The sequence below is a fragment of the Nomascus leucogenys genome, chromosome 2, assembly GCF_006542625.1.
Source record: "Nomascus leucogenys isolate Asia chromosome 2, Asia_NLE_v1, whole genome shotgun sequence".
NCBI classification, from domain to species: Eukaryota; Metazoa; Chordata; class Mammalia; order Primates; family Hylobatidae; genus Nomascus; species Nomascus leucogenys.
Window position 1 is genome coordinate 52,408,655 of NC_044382.1, and position 24,064 is coordinate 52,432,718.

The 24,064-nt window shown below is 49.1% G+C and overlaps 1 protein-coding gene across 3 annotated transcripts in view; it reads left to right on the top strand.

Annotated features, from left to right (window-relative positions):
• The first annotated feature begins 53 nt into the window (after positions 1 to 53).
• The window catches only part of RANBP10 (RAN binding protein 10), an 86,063-nt gene continuing 62,052 nt past the window's right edge, over positions 54 to 24,064 (top strand). The window contains exons 1-2 of one of the 3 annotated variants that reach the window (XM_003262901.4): positions 54 to 398; positions 1,161 to 1,272. In XM_003262901.4, coding sequence (XP_003262949.3) covers positions 164 to 398; positions 1,161 to 1,272 — 347 coding nt within the window. In that variant the 5' untranslated portion in view covers positions 54 to 163. Of the gene's footprint in view, positions 399 to 1,160; positions 1,273 to 22,512; positions 22,517 to 24,064 lie in introns of those variants that run through there. The other 2 variants (XM_030795216.1, XM_030795223.1) reach the window with 2 other exon arrangements.

Sequence of the window (24,064 nt, forward strand, 5' to 3'; positions counted from 1 at the left end):
GGAGTTCGAAAGGTGGCGAGGCACGTCAGTGTCCAAAGAGAGGTGCCGGACTTGGACTCGGTTTCCCTGCGGCCCAGGGAGGCTCACGGGCCATTGGCTGAGCGGGGCGGATCTGGTCCCGCTCCTCCCCGCCCCCAGTGACACAATAGTAGCTCCCTCCAAGATGGCGGCAGCGACGGCAGACCCGGGAGCTGGGAACCCGCAGGCTGGGGACTCCTCCGGCGGGGGCGCTGGTGGCGGGCTGCCGTCCCCTGGGGAGCAGGAGCTGAGCCGGCGCTTGCAGCGCCTGTATCCCGCGGTCAACCAGCAAGAGACTCCGCTGCCGCGCTCCTGGAGCCCCAAGGACAAATACAACTACATTGGTCTCTCCCAGGGCAACCTCCGCGTCCACTACAAAGGTATCGGCCTGTCAGGCTGCGGGGAATCAAGGCTAGAGCGTCCGTGGGGTGGCTCTGCTGCCAGGCCCCCGTCCCATCACCTCCCTTTCCCTGCCTAGGTGCTCTAAGTTAGGCCTTGGCCCTTTCAGGATGTCCAGCGTGGTGAGGCTGACCAGGCCGAGGGCTGACTGCCTGTTCTCTGTCCTGAGACACCTGCCGTCAAGAGAACGGCAACAGGTGTCCAAACCTAGTGCTGGGCCGGACCTTCCACTCCAGGGCCTCCGTGCTTATCCTAGGCTGGCTCCAACGGCAGCGGGACCCTTCGCCACTGCTTAGAAGAAAGGGGTGGTCACATCCCTACCATTAGTCTGAGACTCATGGGCTTCCCCACCTGCCAGACATCCTAGACTGGGCCTGAGGTTCCGTGCTAGAGTTTGGGGAATGTCTTCCAGGTCGGCCTCCTCCTTCTTCCCCTGGCCTCCCAGGTGGGCTGCCTGGATTCTAGAGAGGCAGCCAGCAGCACTTGGGTATCTCTCACATTGCCTGTACCCTTGTTTTGTTTGTATGGGCAGTGTCTCAGGCAGGACTGCTGTTCTCAGGAGGAGGTGAGGCAAAGGTGGAAGGTTTAAGTGTTTATTCAGTTGTCTGATGATTCCTTGGACTGTGTAAGCGCTTCCTCTGGCCACAGAGGAGTGGAGTTGCCATGGAGGAGTTGCAGAGAAAAATGAGGCTGCCATTTGCATTTCCTTCTGCTGAAATTTCTTACTTGCCCTCTCCTGTTAGGTCATGGCAAAAATCACAAAGATGCAGCCTCAGTGCGTGCCACCCACCCCATACCTGCTGCCTGTGGCATTTATTACTTTGAAGTGAAGATTGTCAGCAAAGGAAGAGATGGGTAAGCCCTTCATGACCACCTTCTTTCCCCGAACATGGAGCTGATCCCTGTGGTCAGAGTTCAGATCCTTTGGCTGGCACTTGTTGCCGATGTGAGCTGGGGAGCCGCATGGGTCTGGGCTGCCACTATTTCCTGACTGTGGGCATGATCTGGTCTATGCAGCAGATCTTGATGGCCAGTGGGTGTGTTGGGGGTAAAGCAGGGGATTCTTTTTAGTGCTGATGTAATTTGATACCTAGAAGGTTAGGCAAACAAGTAACAAGTTTACTTTAAAAATTTAGTGTCCAGAATGGAGTTTCCCTCATGAGCATGTGGTGTTTTTGTGACTTCCTTCCTTTCACATTCTTGCTGTATTCATGAGGTTCTTTTTTATGGCATTTAGTCATGTAGAGGCCCTGGTAGCCTTCAAAGAGATAGTAGAGTCTTTGCAGCATTCATGAAAGCTGCTGTGGCCACCAGCCTGTCATCTCAGGGTAAACAGCATACACATGGTCAGAATCAGGTGACCTTGCTGCTCATAAACTTGTTTTTCAGTCCAAGGACTTGAACACTACTAGTTGGATCAGCTTTAGGAAGGTCCTCATTAAAGTCAGCATTAGGAGCCGGGCGTGGTGGCTCACGCTTGTAATCCCAGCACTTTGGGAGGCTAAGATGGGCAGATCACCTGAGGTCAGGAGTTGGAGACTAGCCTGGCAAACATGGTGAAACCCTGTCTCTACTAAAAATACAAAAAAATTAGCTGGCATACCTGTAATCCTAGCACTTCGGAAGGCCGAGGCGGGCGGATCACTTGAGATCAGGAGTTCAAGACCAGCCTGGCCAACATGGTAAAACCCCATCTCTACAAAAAAAAATTCAAAAATTAGCTAGGTGTGGTGGTGTGTGCCTGTAATCCCAGCTACTTGGGAGGCTGAGGCATGAGAATCACTTGAACATGGGAGGCAGAGGTTGTAGTGAGCTGAGATTGCGCCACTGCACTCTAGCCTGGGCAACGGAGCGAGACTCCGTCCCAAAACCAAACAAAAAAAAGTCAGCATTAGGGAGACTCCCTATTTTAGGGTGATCCAAGCAGACACAGGAAATCATAGGGGAGATACTTAATTTTTTTTTCTTTCTCCCAGTCTCCCTTTTTTTCCCAGTGATTGTGATGAAGCAGGTGTGTAAGTTATGAAGTAACATGACTGCAGCTACCTTGGAAAGGCTTTCCTCATCAGACTTTAGGTTTGGTGTCTGAAGTTTGCCAGCCCCTCTGGTGACCACGCCAACGTTGAGTGTGTGTTCTCAAACATTCAGAACTTCTTTCTCCTAGGGACTGTCCCCTTTGTGGTGCATGCAAAATGCTTGGCCAAGGGACTAGGCTGGGGACAACACTGCCAGAGTCAGAGCCTTGCCTACTTCCTCAGTGATGTAACTTCTCTGCCTGAGAGGTCTCTGTGGTCTTGGGTAGATGTTGGAGCTTCAGTCTCCTGATCTGCACTGTGAGGATCCAGGCCAGCATGTAAGCTGCCTGAACTCCAGAATTCTGTGCCTCTGAAATTCTGATCATGGGAAGCTACTGCATCTCTCTCTCTCTCTCTCTCTCTCTCTTTTTTTTAAATGAGATGGGGTCTTTTTTTTTTTTTTTTTTTTTTTTTTTTGAGATGGAGTCTTGCTCTGTCCCCCAGGCTGGAGTGCAGTGGCACAATCTCGGCTCACTGCAAGCTCCGCCTCCCAGGTTCACGCCATTCTCCTGCCTCAGCCTCCCGAGTAGCTGGGACTACAGGCGTCCGCCACCACACCCGGCTAATTTTTTTTTTTTTTTGTATTTTTAGTAGAGACGGGGTTTCACCGTGTTAGCCAGGATGGTCTCGATCTTCTGACCTTGTGATCCGCCCGCCTCGGCCTCCCAAAGTGCTGGGATTACAAGCTTGAGCCACCGTGCCCGGCCGAGATGGGGTCTTGCTCTGTCTCCCAGGCTGAAGTGCAGTGGCAAGATCACAGCTCACTGCAGCCTCGACCTTCTGGCCTCAAGTTATCCTCCCACCTCAGCCTCCTGAGTAACTGGGAATACAGGTGCATGCCACCACACCTGGCTAATTTTTTTTTTTTTTTTTTGAGACAGAGTTTTGCTCCTGTTGCCCAGGCTGGAGTGCAATGGCGCAGTCTCAGCTCACCACAACCTCCGCCTCCCAGGTTCAAGTAATTCTCCTGCCTCAGCCTCCCAAGTAGCTGGGCTTACAGGCATGTGCCACCACACCTGGCTAATTTTGTATTTTTAGTAGAGACGGGGTTTCTCCATATTGGTCGGGCTGGTCTCAAACTCCTGACCTCAGGTGATCCGCCCGCCTCGGCCTCCCAAAGTGCTGGGATTACAGGTGTGGGCCACCGCACCTGGCCTAATTTTTTAAATTATTTGTAGAGATGAGGTCTTGCTATGTTGCCCCGGCTGGTCTCTAGTGATCCTCCCACCTTGGCCTCTCAAACTGCTGGGACTACAGGCATGAGCTACTGCACCCAGCCGTCTTTCATTTTTATCCCCATCTAGTGCATTTACAGATAGGAAAGTTAAATTTATGGGAGGGCTTCAAAGCTCCTATTTTCCCCTTCCACCATCTGATAGAAGCACATATATTTAGTGTGCTTGAACTAGTGTGAATGAGAATAGCCCCTTAAAACAAGCACCTCAAAAATAATGTTGACTAAGATGGTAGTGCTGGAGTCTCATACTGCCAGAGAAACTGAAGTGCACTTCTTAAATTTGTAGCGAGGAAAATGAATTGTTTTCTCCTAGTCTTTATCATAGATAACAGCTGAGTTAGTTATCTAGGTAGAGAGCAGAGACCAAATTCAGAAGGGAAGTGTTTACACTTAGAGACCTGGATTCTTTTTTTCTTTTTGCATTTTTTGAGAGATGAGGGGCCGGGCGCGGTGGCTCACGCTTGTAATCCCAGTGCTTTGGGAGGCCGAGGCGGGCGGATCACGAGGTCAGGAGATCGAGACCACGATGAAACCCCGTCTCTACTAAAAATACAAAAAATTAGCCGGGCGTGGTGGCGGGCGCCTGTAGTCCCAGCTACTCGGAGAGGCTGAGGCAGGAGAATGGTGTGAACCCGGGAGGCGGAGCTTGCAGTGAGCTGAGATCGCGCCACTGCACTCCAGCCTGGGCGACAGAGCGAGACTCCGTCTCAAAAAAAAAAAAAAAAAAAGAGAGATGAGGTCTGGTTATGTTGGAGATCTGGATTCTTTCAACTGGCTTTTAACATTTCAGTTTTAGTCGATCTTGCTGGAAAAGGCCCTGTGTCATGTTAGATTGGTGAACTATAGGTGTTGACTGGAAGTCTAAAGAAAGGTGGGCATCTATTCCCAGCATTTTACATGTGGTAAACATAGCTGTTGAGCTAATCTGGAAACATCAGATGTTAATTAATTTATTTATTTGCCACACAGTCTCCCTTATCATCCAGGCTGGAGTGCAGTGACTCAATCTCGGCTCATTGCAACCTCTACTTTCTGGGTTCAAGTGATTCTCCTGCCTCAGCCTCCTGAGTAGCTGGGATTACAGGCATATGCCACCACGCCCGGCTAATTTTTAGTACAGATGGGGTTTCGCCATGTTGGCCAGGCTGGTTTCGAACTCCTGACCTCAGGAGATTCACCTGCGTCAGTCTCCCAAAGTGCTGTGCTAAGATTACAGGCATGAGCCATGGTGCCCAGCAAGGAAACATCGGTTTTAGAAAGGTCTCAGGTCGTGTATGCCTGTGGTAGCCTGCTTCAGTTGACCACTGTCAGATGGCAAGAGTATGAATGGCTCCTCATGGTCTCTTTACGGAATCCCTGAACTTCTCGTGGCTGGGATGCAGCCACATGTTAGTATGGGCCAGGTGTGGTTTTGAGGAGGCCAAAGGCAGTTACACAGGGTAGGCAGACATCAACTGGCTCATTTCCCTTTTTTTGTAGATTTTTTTTTTTTTTTTTTTTTTGGAGACAGGGTCTTGCTCTGTTGCTCAGGCTGGAGTGCAATGGCATGATCACAGCTCACCGCTGCCTCAACTTCCTGGGCTCAGTCAATCTTCCCACCTCAGCTTCCTGAGTAGCTGGGACTATAGGTGTGTGCCATCATGCTTGGCTCATTTTCTTATTTTTTGTAGAGATGGGGTCTCACAATGTTTCCTAGGCTGGTCTTGAATTCCTGGGCTCAAGTATTTCTTCCACCTCAGCCTTCCAAAGTGCTGGGATTACAGTCATGAGCCACCGTGCCCGGCTGATTTTTTTTTTTAACTATTTTATAGAGATGGGATCTTGCTGTGTTGTCTAGGCTGGTCTCCAACTCCTAGCCTCAAGTGATCCTCCTGCCTCAAAGTGATCCAAAGTGCTGGGATTACAGGCATGAGCCACCATGGCCAGCCTCCCATGGATTTTGGAGGTGTATTTTTTATCCTGGTTTAGTCCATGACCCAAGCATTAACTGGTTGTCTAGCTTTCTTGTGTTATCTAGTTTGATCCTTCACAGCATCTCTGGCAAGTGGCTAGAGCAGATGATCATGTACCTTCCCATTTTGTGAGTGAGCCCTGAGTCCCTGGGATGTTTGATGGCCTACCCTGGCTGCAGGGCTTAGGGTGTGCAGTGGAGTAGCCTGACTTATCAGATGTCCTTGCCTGATCCTAGACACACATGTCCACACTGCTGCTGCCTTTCCCCATTGTAGCTGTTGCATTCCTTCCCTGGGTAGAGTGAAGGAATGTTCTGTTGGATTCCTACCAGATTGCAATGTTAGGGGACAGAGCTGAAGGGGGCATGGTGCTGTGTAGGGCCAGAGAATTGTGGCATGCTCTGGGCCGGGCTTGATCAACTTACTGTTCCATTTAATCTGTAAACTTGCTTTTCTGCAGATTTGAGTACACCTCCTTTGTAAAGGTATTTATATACCCAGTTGTTAGTGTCATTGTTCTCCAGAACGTCCTTTGTTTTGACAATATCTTTTGGAGATGAACACACTAAGCTAGTCTAATAAGGAAAGTTCCATGTCAGGGTTTCACAGAATATTTATATATACCTACTATGTTCCAGGCCCTATACTAGGTGTAGGGAGAACAGATGTAAAGCCAGCACAAATCAGCTTTGTCCTCAGGAAGCCTGTGGCCCATTCAGTAGAGAGTGGACTGAAAGTCTTTCTGCAAGAGGAGACAGAGCCTGAGAACAGTTGGGAGGGATGAGTAGGAGTTCCCCAGCAGGCGAGACCTGTTAGACCTATGAGTCTGATGGGTAACTAGCTTGACTTCTGGGTGCTAGGCTTTCTGGGCACTCCTCAATTATAAGAGAGCTCTGTGGATTAGGAGGGGCTGTGTTTGAGCTAAGAGCCTGGCACAGACTGATGGGCTTCAGCTGCATTTTGCTGAGTCACCAGAGCTGTGAACTCGGGGAACGGGTCTGGTGGGGTGAGGAGATATCAGAGCACTGCCAGTGGTGCCAGGAGATAAGGGGCATCCAGGTCTGTCTTTCTAGGAAGCGAAGGAGGGCCTGAAGCTGAGTCCCTGGGGAGGAGCAACGTCTGCAGGCAGAGTTCATGGACCTGTGGGTGTCCCTGGCTCTTAGTGATGACACATGGAGGGTGTGGCTGGCTAGGCTGACAGATGCTCCAGTGTGACCCTCAAAATAGACTGTAACATCATCCCAACGGTGGAGGCCTCCTGACATGTGATGGTTGCTTTACCCAAGAGTAGTAGGCCTGGGCTAGAGCACTGGATGGCATGGAGAGGGGTGGGGGCATTCTCCTCTGTAGCCAGTGTCTGGGCCCAGGCCTAGAGCAGGGGTCTCTGACCACAGCCAGCCAGCCTTCCCTTGCTCCTGCAGCTGACGTCCTTTGGCCAGGCAGCAGTGCACTCATTCATTCATTCCAGACACCAGGGCGCAGTACCCATTGTTTTTTTTTTTTTTTTGGTTGTTGTTTTTTGCTTTTTTTGTTTGTTTGTTTGTTTTTTTTTTTGAGACGGAGTCTCATTCTGTCGCCCAGGCTGGAGTGCAGTGGCGCAATCTCGGCTCACTGCAAGCTCCGCCTCCCGGGTTCATGCCATTCTCCTGCCTCAGCCTCTCCGAGTAACTGGGACTACAGGCGCCCGCCACCACGCCCGGCTAATTTTTTTTTGTATTTTTAGTAGAGACGGGGTTTCACCGTGGTCTGGATCTCCTGACCTCGTGATCCGCCCACCTCGGCCTCCCAAAGTGCTGGGATTACAAGCATGAGCCACCGTGCCCGGCCTTTTGTTTTGTTTTTGAGACAGAGTCTCGCTCTATTGCCAGGCTGGAGTGCAGTGGCACAATCTTGGCTCACTGCAAACCTCCACCTCCTGAGTTCAAGCAATTCCCTTGCCTCAGCCTCCTGAGTAGCTGGGACTACAGGTGTGCACCACCACGCCCAGCTCATTTTTGTATTTTTAGTAGAGACGGTGTTTCACCATGTTGGCCAGGATGGTCTCGATCTCTTGACCTCATGATCTGCCCTCCTCAGCCTCCCAAAGTGCTAGGATTACAGGCGTGAGCCACTGCGCCTGGCCGTACCCATGGTTTTGTCCCAGCCTGGGCCCCAGGAGCACAGGCATGAGGCCTCACAGGTGGTGTCGAAGGGTCAGCCCACAGTGTGTGTCATATCCAAGGGTGGCCTGGAGGATGGACTGTACGTCAGAGTTTGAGGAAAACATCATAGAATCACAGAAGAGGTGATGATGTGGGCTCTGGAAAGAGGAGTTAGAGTGTTCTAGGTGAACAAAGTGAGAAGCAAATGCTTCAGGCAGAAGAAACAGTGCATAAAAAGACATGGAGTTAGCTGGGCACGGTGGCTCACACCTGTAATCCCAGCACTTTGGGAGGCCAAGGTGGGCGGATCACGAGGTCAGGAGATCAAGACCATCGTGGCTAACATGGTGAAACCCCGTCTCTACTAAAAATACAAAAAATTAGCTGGGCATGGTGGCGGGCGCCTGTAGTCCCAGCTACTCAGGAGGCTGAGGCAGGAGAATGGTGTGAACCTGGGAGGCAGAGCTTGCAGTGAGCTGAGATCGTGCCACTGCACTCCAGCCTGGGCAACAGAGCGAGACTCTGTCTCAAAAAAAAAAAAAAAAAAAGGTGGGGAGTGCAGAGCATGAGGTCGGTAGGGCCAGACTGAAAATACCTTGTGTGTGGCCTGGCTCATGCCTGTAATCCCAGTATTTTAGGAGACTGAGGCGGGCAGGTCACTTGAGTTCAGGAGTTCGAGAACAGCCTGGCCAACATGGCGAAACCCCATCTCTACTAAAAACACAAAAATTAGCCAGGCACTAATAATAGTGGTGGTGTGTGCCTGTAATCCCAGCTACTTGGGAGGCTGAGGCAGCAGAATCACTTGAACCTGGGAGGTGGAGGTTGCAATGAGCCGAGATCACGCCACTGCTCTCTAGCCTGAGTGACAGAGTGAGACTCTGTCTCAAAAAAATAAAAAAGAAAATACCTTGTATGCTGTGGTCAGGGAGCGTGGGCTGTATCCTGAAGGCAGTAGCAGTGTGGGGGGCTGTGGATCTACCCATGCTTTTGAGAGTGAAGAAAAGAAGAGACTGTGCCAGTCTGGTTCAGCCAGGCTTCTCTGGCCAAGAGTCCTGTCCAGGGTGGGCCAGTGACTTTAGGTCTTTGGCTCTAGCATGGTTTTCTCATAGCGGTTGTCTTTTTTTCTCTTGGCTGTTCCTTTGGTATGAAGAGATGAAGGGATGGGGTGTGAAAGACTGGTAGCCAGGAGGCTTCTCAGAGGTGAGAGGACTCTGCTTGTGCTGGAGTTCTGGTATTTTGGTTTTGCCAGCTCCCATCTGAAAGACAGTAATGTCCCATGTTTTATATCTAAGCATCTCTTCTCGTGAGCCAGAATCAGCCAAAGTGATTTTCCGTGGAGACCTAGAGAGCCACTGTTAATTAAGATATCTTGATTAAGATCTCACCTGCCACATTCCTGGTCTGGAGGGCCATCTAAGCTTAGGCCCTTCCAGCTGAGAGACAACTGTGGCTGGCTCGTCACCCTGGGTCCCCTCACCAAGTTCCAGTCTACATGCATTGTACAGTGCTGTTGAGAACTTTGGTGCTCATATGTCATCTGGGGAAGGCCTTGTCCTGCCCACCCTGAGAAGAAGGTGCTGTCCTTGCCCAAGGCAGGTACAGGCCGTGGTTGTGCCCCGTTTTCCCTGACTGCCCCCCCTGGAGTTGATGGCCTTAGAGGCAGATGCTGAGCTTTGGGCTGCACTTCTACTCAGGTAACACATTGTGCTATTTGTGGAGACATGGAATGTTTGGGTTCTGGAACACAGGGTAAGATGTTTGGGTTCTGGAACACGGGGTAAGAGAACTGGAGTCTAGATGGTGGCCACTGTTCTTTGCTTTTTTTTTTTTTTTTTTGAGACAGGGTCTCGCTCTGTCACTCAGGCTGGAGTGCAGTGGCACAATCATGGCTCACTGCAGCCTCAACCTCCTGAGTTCAAGCAATCTTCCTACCTCAGACTCCTGAGTAACTGGGACTACAGGTGCATGCCATCATGCCTGGCTAATTTTTATTTTATTTATTTAACTTATTTTTTGAGACAGAGTGTCGCTCTGTCACCCAGGCTGGAGTCCAGTAGAGTGATCTCTGCTCACTGCAACATCCGCCTCCCAGGGTTCAAGTGATTCTCATGCCTCAGCCTCCTGAGTAGCTGGGATTACAGGCGTGTGCCATGACACCTGGCTAATTTGGGTATTTTTTTTTTTTTTGAGACGGAGTCTCGCTCTGTCGCCCAGGCTGGAGTGCAGTGGCGCGATCTCGGCTCACTGCAAGCTCTGCCTCCCGGGTTCACGCCATTCTCCTGCCTCAGCCTCCTGAGTAGCTGGCACTACAGGCGCCCGCCACCGCGCCCGGCTAATTTTTTGTATTTTTGGTAGAGACGGGGTTTCACCGTGGTCTCGATCTCCTGACCTTGTGATCCGCCCGCCTTGGCCTCGCAAAGTGCTGGGATTACAGGCGTGAGCCACCGCGCCCGGCTGCTAATTTGGGTATTTTTAGTAGAAACGAGGTTTGCCATGTTGGCCAGGCTGGTTTTGAACTCCTGACCTCAAGTGATCTGCCCACCTCAGCCTCTGAAAGTGCTGGGACTACAGGTGTGAGCCATCATCCCCAGCCCTGGCTAATTTTTAAATTTTTTGTAGAGACAGGGTCTTGCTATATTTCCTAGGCTGGTCTAGAACTCCTGGGCTCAATCAATCCTACTGCTGGGATTACAGGCATGAGCCATCACACCTGGCCTGTGGCCACTTTTCTGGTAGGGCCTCCCTCCTCACTGTATGTTGCTACCCAGGCTCCAACTGTGAGCTGAGACTGGGGAGCGTCGTTGCCTTCTTTATAGCTGGGGCCTTCCTTGGTCGAGGATTAGCTTTTAGAGAAATTCCTAGAATTCACTTCACCTCCTGCCTTTCTGCCTCGATGGTGTTTTTGTTCTCTGGAACTTTTGGTCTTTTCCCTGTATGGGTCACCGTGTAAGGCAATTCCTTGTTAGAAGAGAAGCAGAAGCTCATCAGGCCAGAGCACAGGAGGATGAACCTAGCAGCACCATGCGGCAGGCACTGTGTGCCATTCCTATTATGGGGCCATTGGGAAGGAATAAAGGGCCCCAGAGTGGGTCTTGTGTGGTCGGGTCAAGTTGGAAACAAGGGACTCATCAGTGGAAGAGGGATGGATAATTATGTCTAAATGCGAAGATGTTCCTCTGCCTCTCCATTCTGTTCAAAATCCATATAAAATGTCTTTGTAATTCTAGGATCGTTGGTGTTGTGACTTGGTGGTGGAACAGAGCCTAGCCCTTCTGTCATGAAGGGGCCAGAACAAGATGCTCTGTACTATGTAGGGAAGTTGGGAAGGGACTGGGGAAGCCCTTTAAACCCCTCTTATGCCATTTTTTGTCACTTAACTCTTGGAATTAGAGATGCTTGGGGTTTCAGGGGAGTTTAGTTTAGGTCAGGGGTGGCAAGTATGAAGGCCCCAATACCCCACAATACCCTCAGCTTCTGTGACCAACATTACTGATTGACAGTAGCGCTTGTTCTTGTCCAGACAGAGCCCAGAATTTTTCTCAATGCATAGCACACTAGGCAGCTGTAATTTACTGGTCAGAGTTTCATCATGAGATGAAATCTACCAGCCCTCAGGGTGGAGGTGGTTGGAAGATAAGAAGTGGATAGAGGCCCAGATGGTTGAGGGCTCAGCTTATTTCTTCTAAAGGAGAGTCCCAAGGCAGAGCTGAACCAAGAGGAAAGAAACAGAGGGTTTGGACTGCTGAGTAGAACTGATTCTAACCCAGTTTATAAAGCCATGTATCTGAAATTAGCATGGACTTTTTAAAAAAATGGAATGTCCTGTTTTTATAACAACTTGCACCAGTAGTTTATCAGTAGTTATATTTACTTTTATAAAAATCAAAATAGGCTGGGTGCAGTGGCTCACACCTGTAATCTCAGCGCTTTGGGAGGCTGAGGCAGGCAGATCAGAAGATCAGGAGTTTGAAACCAGCCTGGCCAACATGGCGAAACCCCATCTCTACTAAAAGTAAAAAATATTAGCTGGGCGTGGTGGCAGGCGCCTGTAATCCCAGCTACTAGGGAGGCTGAGTCAGGAGAATCACTTGAACCCAGGAGGCGGAGGTTGCAGTGAGCTGAGACCATGCCCCTGCACTCCGGCCTGGGCAACAGAGCAAGACTCCGTCTCAAAAAAAAAAAAAATCAAAATATTTTTATTTTACCTATAGAAAACATTTATTTATTTATTTATTTTTGAGACAGAGTCTCACTCTGTCGCTCAGGCTGGAGTGCAGTGGTGCGATCTCAGCTCACTGCAAGCTCCACTTCCCGGGTTCACGCCATTCTCCTGCCTTAGCCTCCTGAGTAGCTGGGACTTCAGGTGCCCGCCACTGCACCTGGCTAACTTTTTGTGTTTTTAGTAGAGATGGGGTTTCACTGTGGTCTCGATCTCCTGACCTTGTGATCTGCCCGCCTTGGCCTCCCAAAGTGCTGAGATTACAGGCGTGAGCCACCACGCCCGGCCGAAAACTTTTATTTTTTAAAAATTATTTTATTTATTTATTTATTTATTTTGAGACGGAGTTTCACTCTTGTTGCCCAGGCTGGAGTGCAATGGCACGATCTCGGCTCACCATAACTTCCACCTCCTGGGTTCAAGCGATTCTCCTGCCTCAGCCTCCTGAGTAGCTGGGATTACAGGCATGCACCACCATGCCTGGCTAATTTTGTATTTTTGCTAAAGACAGGGTTTCTCCATGTTGGTCAGGCTGGTCTTGAACTCCAGACCTTATGTCATCCTCCTACCTCAGCCTCCCAAAGTGCTGGGATTATAGGCGTGGACCACCATGCCCAGCCTATTTTATTGAGGCAGGGTCTCACTCTGTTGCCCAGGCTGGAGTGCAGTGTTGCGATCACGGCTCTGCAACCTCCCCTCGTGCTCAAGAGATTCTCCCACCTCAGCCTCCTGAGTAGCTGGGACTACAGGCACATGCCATCATGCTCAGCTAATTTTTTTTTTTTTTTTTTTTTTTTAAGTAGAAATGGAATTTCACCACTTGCCCACGGTAATAATCTTCCTGGGCTCAAGTGATCTGCCTGTCTTGGCCTCCCAGAGTACTGGGATTACAGGTGTGAGCCGCTGTACTTGGCCTTTTTTTTTTTTTTTTTTTTTTTTAATTTGAGGCAGGGTCTTACTCTTGTCGCCTAAGCTGGAGTGCAGTGGCAAGATAGTGGCCTGAAAAAATTTTTTTTTAACTGTTAAAGAATATACAGGATTTTTTTTTAGGCTGGGCACGGTGGCTCAAGCCTGTAATTCCAGCAGTTTTGGAGGCTGAGGCAGGTGGATCATGAGGTCAGGAGATCGAGACCATCTTGGCTAACAAGGTGAAACCCTGTCTCTACTAAAAATATAAAAAAATTAGCTGGCCATGTTGGCACACACCTGTAGTCTCAGCTACTCAGGAGGCTGAGGCAGGAGAATCGGTTGAACCTGGGAGGTGGAGGTTATAGTGAGCTGAGATTGTGCCTCTGTACTCCAGCCTGGGCGACAGAGTGAGACTCCATCTCAAAAAAAAAAAAAAAAAAAAAGAATATGTCAGATTTTTTTAATACCTGATAAAGTCTACGTTTAAAAAATACACAGCAGGCCGGGTGTGGTGGCTCGTGCCTGTAATCCCAGCACTTGTTTTTTATTTTGAGACAGAGTCTCGCTGTGTCACCCAGGCTGGAGTGCAGCAGCATGACCTCAGCTCACTCCAACCTCTGCCCCGTGGGTTCAAGCAATTCTTCCGCCTCAGCCTCCTGAGAGCTGAGGTTACAGGCATGCACCACCATGCCTGGCTAATTTTTGTATTTCTAGTAGAGATGGGGTTTTGCCATGTTGGCCAGGCTGATCTCAAGCTGCTGATCTCAGGTGATCTGCCCGCCTCGGCCCCTCAAAGTGCTGGGATTACAGGCTTGAGCCACTGCGCCTGACCAGTCCCAGCACTTTGGAATGCCAAGACAGAAGGATTGCTTGAGCCTAGGGTTCAAGACCAGCCTGGACAACATAGTGAGACCCCCACCTCTACGAAACATTTTTTAAAATGAGCGGGGTGTCGTAGAACACTCCTGTAGACCTAGCTACTTGGGAGGCTGAGGCAAGAGGATTGCTTGAAACCAGGAGTTTGAGGCTGCATTGAGCTATGATTGAACTACTGCATTCCAGTGTGGATGAGTGAGTGAGACTCTGTCTCAAAAAAAAAAAATAATAAAAAATAAAAAATAAAATAGCAGAGGGATAGAGAGATGCAGGTTTAAACAAATGCAGGTTTATGGCCGTTATGTATATAGTACTAGTAGAAGCAAATGCAGAAAACAGAAACCAGATATTTCCAGTAGAAAGGGGTTTAATATATGGACTTTAATGCTTATAAAATTATCAAGACTTAGAATTTTCATGTAATGATGGACTAGGCTACTTAAATAATGTCTCTGACTGAAAATAAGATGGCAGATAAAATATTACAAGCCAGGCCAGGCATGGTGGCTCACGCCTGTAATCCCAGCACTTTGGGAGGCCAAGGTGGGCGGATCACCTGAGGTCAGGAGTTTGAGACCAGCGTGACCAACATGGCGAAACCCCATCTCTACTAAAAATACAAACATTAGCCAGGCATCGTGGTGTATGCCTGTAATCCTAGCTACTCGGGAGGCTGAGGCAGAAGAATTGCTTGAACCTGGGAAGCGGAGGTTGCAATGAGCCGTGGTCGCGCCATTGTGCTCCAGCCAGGGAAACAAGCAAAACTCCATCTAAAAAAAAAAAAAATTACAAGCCGGCGAACTCAAGGCCAGTGTCTGGATGAACACCTGTAACTAGAGTTAAGGGTAGTGTCTGTGTACCAAAGGACATTTGTGGTGTTCAAACACTGCTATGCTTGTGTGCTTCAGCTCCGTAATTACACAGGACCATAGAGGTGGAGGTTAGGGCCCAGAGCCTACTGGCTGTGGGGTCTAATGGGAACCCTCTCACATTAAGCTGGGGCATTAGTGGCTACACCCTTTGGTTACGGGCAGTTCATTTGGGTTTTTGAATGTGGTAGGCTCTAGAGAGTCAAGGTTTGGTACTTGAGACTCTGTTAGTACATTAGAGGAGGAACTCAGAACCAAGGGTGTGTAACCTGCCTAGGGCCACCGATAGGGGCTGTTCTGCCCCTTTTGTCTGGTGATCTCTCTGGGTGCTTTGATAGTGCTGGTGACATTGGGCACATGAGGGTCTCCTGACCCATACAGAGAACCACTTTTCTCCATATGAGCACCCTAACTTGAGGCTCCTTTGCTTTCTGGCCTTTTTTTTTTTTTTTTTTTTTTTGAGACGGAGTCTCGCTGTGTTGCCAGGCTGGAGTCCTCTGACTCCCAGTTTTAAGCGATTCTCCTGCCTCAACCTCCTGAGTAGCTGGGACTATAGGTGCACACCATCATGCCCAGCTAATTTTTGTATTTTATATTTTATGGGGCTTCACCATATTGGCCAGGATGGTTTCGATTTCTTTTTTTTTTTTTTTTTGAGATGGAGTCTCGCTCTGTCGCCCAGGCTGGAGTGCAGTGGCGGGATCTCAGCTCACTGCAAACTCCGCCTCCCAGGTTCACGCCATTCTCCTGCCTCAGCCTCCCAAGTAGCTGGGACTGTAATTTTTTTAGTAGAGATGGGGTTTCACCGTGTTAGCCAGGATAGTCTTGATCTCCTGACCTCGTGATCCGCCCGCCTTGGCCTCCCAAAGTGCTGGGATTACAGGTGTGAGCCTCCGTGCCCAGCCCAGTTTCGATTTCTTGACCTTGTGATCCACCTGCCTTGGCCTCCCAAAGTGCTGGGATCACAGGCATGAGCCACTGTGCCTGGTCTAACCTATATTTTTTGAATAGTGCTAAGGCCCAGGCCACTCATCTCTGTAATGCGCTTTCTCTTAGTGGGAAGCCTACACAGAATTGAGCTCAGTGGGTGACTGCATGGCTTCCTGGGGCAGGGGCGGGTATGGTTGCTTGCTGGAGGAGCAGCTTACACATAGCAGCCAGTGTCATGATGGACTGTAGCTTGCTTTATTTATTTATTTACTTTTTTTTTTTTTTTTTTGAGACAGAGTCTCACTCTGTCGCCCAGGCTGGAGTGCAATGGCGTGATCTCGGCTCATTGCAACCTCCGCCTCCCAGGTTCAAGTGATTCTCCTGCTTCAGCCTCCCTAGTAGCTGGGACTACAGGCGTGCATCACCATGCCCAGCTAATTTTTGTATTTTTAGCAGAGATGGGGTTTCACCATTTTGGCCAGGATGGTTTCAATCTCTTGACCTCATGATCTGCCCACCTTGGCTTCACAAAGTGATGGGATTACAGGCATGAGCCACCACGCCCGGCTTCCTTTTTTTTTTTTTTTTTTTTTTTTTTGAGAGGGAGTCTCGCTCTGTCGCCTAGGCTGGAGTGCAGTGGCGTGATTTTGGTTCGCTGCAACCTCTGCCTCCCAGGTTCAAGCAATTCTCCTGCCTGAGTAGCTGGGATTACAGGCGCACGCCACCATGCCTGGCTAATTTTTGTATTTTCAGTAGAGACAGGGTTTCACCATGTTGGTCAGGCTGGTCTCGAACCCCTGACCTCATGATCGGCTTGTCTCAGCCTCCGAAAGTGCTGGGATTACAGGCGTGAGCCACCATGCCTGGCTATTTATTTACTTTTTGAGACAAGGTCTCACTTGCTCTGTCAGTTAGGCTGGAGTGCAGTGGTGTGATCATAACTCACTGCAGCCTCAAACTCTTGGGCACTAGCAATCCTCCTGCCTTGGCCTATCAAAGGCTGGTATTACAGGTGTGAGCCAGCACACCTGGCATTGACTATGGCCTTAAGTGGGCTGATTAGACTATGAAATAAAATTCCTAGCACTGAATATTAGCTCTCATTTCAGACCTAAATATCAATTGTTGTTTTTCCTGAACCATCTTCCAAGGATCCTTTTGTAACTGAGGTCCCAGAGTTCCCCTTTGTTGTAGAGGCTGTTGATTTCTTCTCTGGGGCAGGTTCTGATAGCAAAAAGATTGCCAGCTTGCTGAACTGTGGCTAAGGTATTAGATGTCAAGATGAACCTGTCCGGTGAAATTCCTAGAGCCCCTGGGAGGTCTAGGGTTGGGGGTACTGGGGACTAGCCTTTTCACCTGAGGGTGGGCTGCAGAGCTGGTACCTTCCTGCAGCCTCCAACAGCCATCTCAGCCCTGAGGCTGAAGACCCTGTCTCTTCTCTCCTTTTCATCACTTCCTACCAGAGCCCTGTGAGTGTAGGGACATCCTGCTGATGGAGCTTAAATTTGAAACGTTCAAGCCTCATTGGCTCCTGTATCTTATGCAGCAGTTCTTAAAAGTGCCCATAGTCTTGCCAGCCCATGAAATATACCTTCCCTCTAAAAAGAAATTGGTAAAACTGAGCCGGGCGTAGTGGCTCACACCTGTAATCCCAGCACTTTGGGAGGCTGAGGCGGGTGGATCAAGAGGTCAGGAGATCAACACCAGCCTGGCTAACATGGTGAAACGCTGTCTCTACTAAAAATACAAAAAGTTAGCCAGGCGTGGTCGCACATGCCTACAGTCCCAGCTACTTGGGAGGCTGAGGCAGGAGAATCGCTTGAACCCGGGAGGCAGAGGTTGCAGTGAGCCGAGATCGCGCCAATGCACTCCAGCCTGGGCGACAGAGCGAGACTCCGTCTCAAAAAAGAAAAAAAAAGAAAGAAATTGGTAAAACTGGCCAGGCTCTGTGGCTCATGCCTGTAATCACAGCACTTTGGGAGGCTGAGGTGGGTGGATCATGAGGTCAAGAGTTTGAGACCAGCCTGGTCAACATGATGAGACCCCGTCTCTACTAAAAATACAAAAATTAGCCAGACGTGGTGGTGAGTGCATGTAATCCCAGCAACTCAGGAGGCTAAGGCAGAAGAATTGCTTGAATCTGGGAGGCGGAGGTTGCAGTGAGCTGAGACTGTGCCACTGCACTCCAGCCTGGGCAACAGATTGAGGCTCCATCTCAAAAAATAAAAAAATAAAAAATTGGTAAAAGTAAAAACAGTTGGGTCCTTCTTCACTCTTGTCATTTGCTATGGGCTAAGTGCGGGACTTCTGGCCCCAATGTGAGGCCAGAATATTCTTACGCTGCCCATTGTGCTCTGTGCCGGGGCCTCCCTTGTCTCATCGGGAAAAGCCAGATGCGGTCCTTGCTGGTTTGTAGGGCCATAGGGGTGTTCTTGGTGTCTCCGTGTATGTGTGTGTGGTAAAATATATGTAACATAAAAGATGCCATTTTATCCATTTTCAGTGTATAATTCAGTGGTATTAATTGCATCCACAATGTTGTGCAACCATCACCACATCACTCTCTATTTCTAGAACTTTTCCATCACCCCAAACAGAAACTCTGTACCCATTAAGCAGTAACTCTCCATTTCTCCCTCCTCCTAGTCCCTGTTAACCTCTGATCTACTTTCTGTTTCTATGAATTTGCTTATTCTTGATAGTTCATGTAAGGGGAATCCTACAATATTGGTCCTTTTGTGTCTGACCCATTTCACATAGAATTATGTTTTCGAGGTTTATCTGTGTTGTGGCATGTTTCATAACTTCATTTCTTCTTCTTCTTTTTTTTTTTTTTTTTATTTGAGATGGAGCCTCATTCTGTCACCCAGGCTAGAGTGCAGTGGTGCGATCTCAGCTCACTGCAACCTCTGCCTCTCGGGTTCAGCGATTCTCCTGCCTCAGCCTCCCGAGTAGCTGGGATTACAGGTGTGTGCCACCATGCCCAGCAATTTTTGTATTTTTAGTAGAGATGGGGTTTCGCCATGTTGGCCAGATTGATCTTGAACTCCTGACCTCGTGATTCGCCTGTCTTGGCCTCCCAAAGTGCTGGGATTACAGGTATGAGCCACTGCGCCTGGCCCATTTCTTCTTCTTTCTTTCTTTATTTATTTATTTAGTTGTTTTTAAGAGATATGGTTGGCTGGGCGTGGTGGCTCACGCCTGTAATCCCAGCACTTTGGGAGACTGAGATGGGTGGATCACCTGATGGGTGGATCACCTGAGGTCATGAGTTTGAGACCAGCCTGACCAACATGGTGAAACCCTGTCTCTACTGAAAATACAAAAAATTAGCCAGGCGTGGTGGTGTGCACCTGTAATCCCAGCTACTTGGGAGGCTGAGGCAGGAGAATCACTTGAATCTGGGAGATGGAGGTTGCAGCAAGCCGAGATGGTGCCATTGCACTCCAGCCCAGGCAACAGAGTGAGACTCCATCTCAAAAAAAAAAAAAAAAAAAAAAGAAACATGGTCTTGTTCTGTTGCCCAGACTGGAGTGCAGTGGCACAATCATGGCTCACTGTATCCTTGAGCTCCTAGGCTCAAGAAATCCTCTAGCCTCAGCCTCCTGAGTAGCTAGGACTGCAGGCATATGCCACCATGCCTGGGTACTTTTTTTTTTTTTTTGAGATGGAGTCTTATTCTGGTGCCCAGGCGGGAGTGCAGTGGCACGATCTTGGCTCACTGCAACCTCTACCTCCCAGGTTCAAGCTATTCCCCTGCCTCAGTCTCCGGACTAGCTGAGACTACAGGCGTGCACCACCACACCTGGCTAAATTTTGTATTTTTAGTAGAGATGGCATTTCACCATATTGGCCAAACTGGTCTTGAATTCTTGACCTCAAGTAATCTGCCCACCTCGGCCTCCCAAAGTGCAGGGATTATAGGCGTGAGCCACTGTGCCCGGCCTGCCTGGATAATATTTTTTTTTTTCCTCTTTTGAGACAGAGTCTCACTCTGTTGCCCAGGCTGGAGTGCAGTGGTGCAATCTTGGCTCACTGCAACCTCCACCTCCTGGGTTCAAGCTATTCCCCTGCCTCAGTCTCCCAAGTAGCTGGGACTACAGGTGTGTGCCACCACACCTGGCTAATTTTTGTATTTTCAGTAGAGATGGAGTTTCACCATGTTGCCCAGGCTGGTCTCGAACTCCTGACCTCAAGGGATCTGCCTGTCTCGGCCTCCCAAAGTGCTGGAATTATAGGTGTGAGCCACTGTGCCCGGCCTGCCTGGCTAATTAAAAAAAAGAATTTTGGGGCCAGGTGCAGTGGCTCATGCCTGTAATCCCAGCACTTTGGGAGGCCAAGGCAGGCAGATCACGAGGTCAGGAGATCAAGACCATCCTGGTTATATGGTGAAACACCGTCTTTACTAAAAATACAAAAAAAAAAGGGCCAGGCATGGTGGCTCATGCTGTAATCCCAGCACTTTGGGAGGCTGAGGTGGGTGGATCACAAGGTCAGGAGATCGAGACCATCCTGGCTAACATGGTGAAACCCCATTTCTACTAAAAAAATACAACAAAAAATTAGCTGGGCATGGTGGCTGGCGCCTGTAATCCTAGCTACTCAGAAGGCTGAGGCAGGATAATGGCATGAACCCAGGAGTTGGAGCTTGCAGTGAGCCGAGATAGCGCCACTGCACTCCAGCTTGGGTGACAGAGTGAGACTCCGTTTCAAAAAAAAAAAAAAAATTTGAGCCAGGCGCAGTGGCTCACGCCTGTAATCCCAGCACTTTGGGAGGCCAAGGTGGGTGGATCACAAGGTCAGGACTTTGAGACCAGCCTGACCAACATGGTGAAACCCCGTCTCTACTGAAAATGCAAAAATTAGCCGGTGTGGTGGCGTGTGCCTGTCATCCCAGCTACTCAGGAGGCTGAGGCAGGAGAATTGCTTGAACCCGGGAGTCGGAGGTTGCAGTGAGCCAAGATCACGCCATTGTACTCCAGCCTGGGCAACAGAACGAGACTCCGTCTCAAAAAAAAAAAAAAAAAATTCGTAGGCCGGGCGTGGTGGCTCATGCCTGTAATCCCAGCACTTTGGGAGGCGGAGGCAGGCGGATCACGAGGTCAGAAGATTGAGACCATCCTGGCTAACACGGTGAAACGCCATCTCTACTAAAAATACAAAAATTAGCCGGGCATGGTGGTGTGTGCCTGTAGTCCCAGCTACTCGGGAGGCTGAGGCAGGAGTATGGTGTGAACCCAGGAGGCAGAGCTTGCAGTGAGTGGAGATCGTGCCACTGCACTCCAGCCTGGGCGACAGAGTGAGACTCCGTCTCAAAAAAAAAAAAAAAAAATTTGTAGAGGCCAGGTGTGGTGGCTCACGCCTGTAATCCCAGCACTTTGGGAGGCCGAGGCAGGTGGATCATGAGGTCAAGAGATCAAGACCATCCTGGACAACATGGTGAAACCCCATCTCTACTAAAAATACAAAAATTAGCTGAGTGTGTTGGCACGTGCCTGTAGTCCCAGCTACTCGGGAGACTGAAGCAGGAGAATCACTTGAACCCGGGAGGTGGAGGTTGCAGTGAGCCGAGATCGCACCGCTGCACTCCAGCCTGGGCAACAGGCGAGACTCCGTCTCAAAAAAATTAAAAAAAAAAAAAAATTTTTTTTGTTTTCTAGAGACAGACAGAATCTCGCTATGTTACCCAGGCTGGTCTTTTTTTTGTTGTTTTTTTTTTTTTTTTTTTTTTTTAGACGGAGTCTCGTTGTGTTGCCCAGGCTGGAGTGCAGTGGCGCGATCTCGGCTCACTGCAAGCTCTGCCTCCCGGGTTCACGCCATTCTCCTGCCTCAGCCTCTCCGAGTAGCTGGGACTACAGGCGCCCACCACCACGCCCGGCTAATTTTTTTGTATTTTTAGTAGAGACGGGGTTTCACCGTGGTCTTGATCTCCTGACCTCGTGATCCACCCGCCTCGGCCTCCCAAAGTGCTGGGATTACAAGCGTGAGCCACTGCACCCGGCCTACCCAGGCTGGTCTTGACACTCGGCCTCAAGTGATCCTCTTGCCTCCGGCTCCCAACGTGCTGGGATTACAGGCATGTGCCACCATACCCAGCCTAGAACTTCATTCCTTTTTATGGCTGAATAATATTCTGTTGTACTTATATATACATCACATTTTGTTTATCCATTCTTCTGTTGATGGACGCTTAGGTTGCTTTCACCTTTTGGTTATTGTGAATAATGGTGCAGCGAACATTGGTGTACAGAGTGTTTGAGTTCCTATTTTCAGTTCTTTTGGGTGTTCACCTAAGAATGATATTGCTGGGTCATATGATAATTTTTGTTTAACTTTTTTGGGTAACTACTGAACTTTTCCATAGTGGCTGCACCATTTTACATCCCCACCAGCAGTGTGTGAAGGCTCCAATTTCTCTACATCCTTGCCAACATTTATTTTATTTCTTTCTCCATTTTTTTATTTTTTAAAGCCTTGCTGTCTTGCCTAGTCTGGTCTTGAACTCCTGAGCTCAAGCAATCCTCTTGCTTCAGCCTCTTAAGTAGCTGGAACTTTGATTGATTGATTCAGATGGAGTCTCACTCTGTCACCCAGGCTAGAGTGCACTGGCGCTATCTCAGCTCATTGGAACTTTTGCCTCCCGGGTTCAAGTGATTCTCCCACCTCAGCTTCCTGCCTTGGCCTCCCAAAGTGCTGGAATTACAGGTGTGAGCCACCATGCCTGGCCCATTTATTCTATTTTTTTGTTGTTGTTTTTGTTTTTGAGATGGAGTCTAGCTCTATCTCCCAGGCTGGAATGCAATGGCTTGATCTGGGCTCACTTCAACCACCACCTCCCTGGTTCAAGTGATTCTCATGTCTCAACCTCCTGAGTAGCTGGAATAACAGGTGTGTACCACTACGCCTGGCTGATTTTTGTGTTTTTAGTAGAGACGGGTTTCACCTTGTTGGCCAGGCTGTCCTCAAACTCCTGACCTTAACTGATCTGCCTGCCTCGGCCTCCCAAAGTGCTGAAATTTCAGGCGTGAGCCACCGTACTTGACCTGGAACTTTTAAATTATAGCTATTCTAGGTATGAAGTGGTAACTCATTGTGGTTTTGATTTGCATTTCCTAATGACTAGTGATGTTGAGGATCTTGTTATGTGCTTATTGTATGTGGCTATCTGTATAGATTCTTTGGAGAAATGTCTGTTCAAGTCCTTTGCCTATTTGGGTTGTTTGTCTTTTTGTTGTTGAGTTATAGGAATTCTTTACTTATTTTTGATATTAAACCCTTATCAGATCTATGATTTGCAAATACTTTTTCCTATGCCGTAGATTGTCTTTTCACTCTCTTATTTTTTATTTTTATTTTTATTTTTTTCAGATGGGTTTTTGCTCTGTCGCACAGGCTGGAGTGCAGTGGTGCAATCTTGGCTCACTGCAGACTTAACCTCCTGGGCTCAAGCGATCCTTCCACCTCAGCATCCCAAGTAGCTGGGACTACAGGTGCATGCCACCATGACTGGCCAATTTTTAAATTTTTTGTAGAGATGGGGTCTTGCCATGTTGCCTAGGCTGGTCTTGAACTCCTGGGCTCAAGCAGGCCTCCTGCCTCCACAGCCTCCCAAAGCACTGGTATTACAGGTGTGAGCTACCATGCCTGGCCTCTTGATGATGTCTTTTTTTTTTTTTTTTAATTATTATTATTATTTTTGAGACGGAGTCTCACTCTGTTGCCCAGGCTGGAGTGCAGTGGTGCAATCTCCGCTTACTGCAAGCTCCGCCTCCCGGGTTAACGCCATTCTCCTGCCTCAGCCTCCCGAGTAGCTGGGACTACAGGCGCCCGCCACCATGCTCGGCTAATTTTTTGTATTTTTAGTGAGACGGGGTTTCACTGTTTTAGCCAGGATGGTCTCAATCTCCTGACCTTGTGATCCACCCGCCTTGGCTTCCCAAAGTGTTGGGATTACAGGCGTGAGCCACCATGCCCGGCCTTTTTTTTTTTTTTTTTTTGGAGATGGAGTCTCACTCACTCTGTTTCCTAGGCAGGAGTGCAGTGGCATGATCTCGGCTCACTGCAACCTTCGCCTCCCGAGTTCAAGCGATTCTCCTGCCTCAGCCTCCTGAGTAGCTGGAATTACAGGCATGGACCACCATACCTGGCTAATTTTTGTATTTTTAGTGGAGACGGGGTTTTGCCATGTTGACCAGGCTGGTCTCGAACACCTGACCTCAAGTGGTCCGCCTGCCTCAGCATCTCAAAGTGCTGGGATTATAGGCATGAGCCCCGATGACGTCTTTTGATGCACAAAAGTTTTAATATTAATTAAGTCCAATTCATGTATTTTTCTTCTTGTTCATCCTTTTTGTATCATCTCTAAATCCACTGTGAAATCGAAGGTCATGAAGATTTACCCTTACGCTTTCTTCTAAGGATTTTATGGTTTTGGCT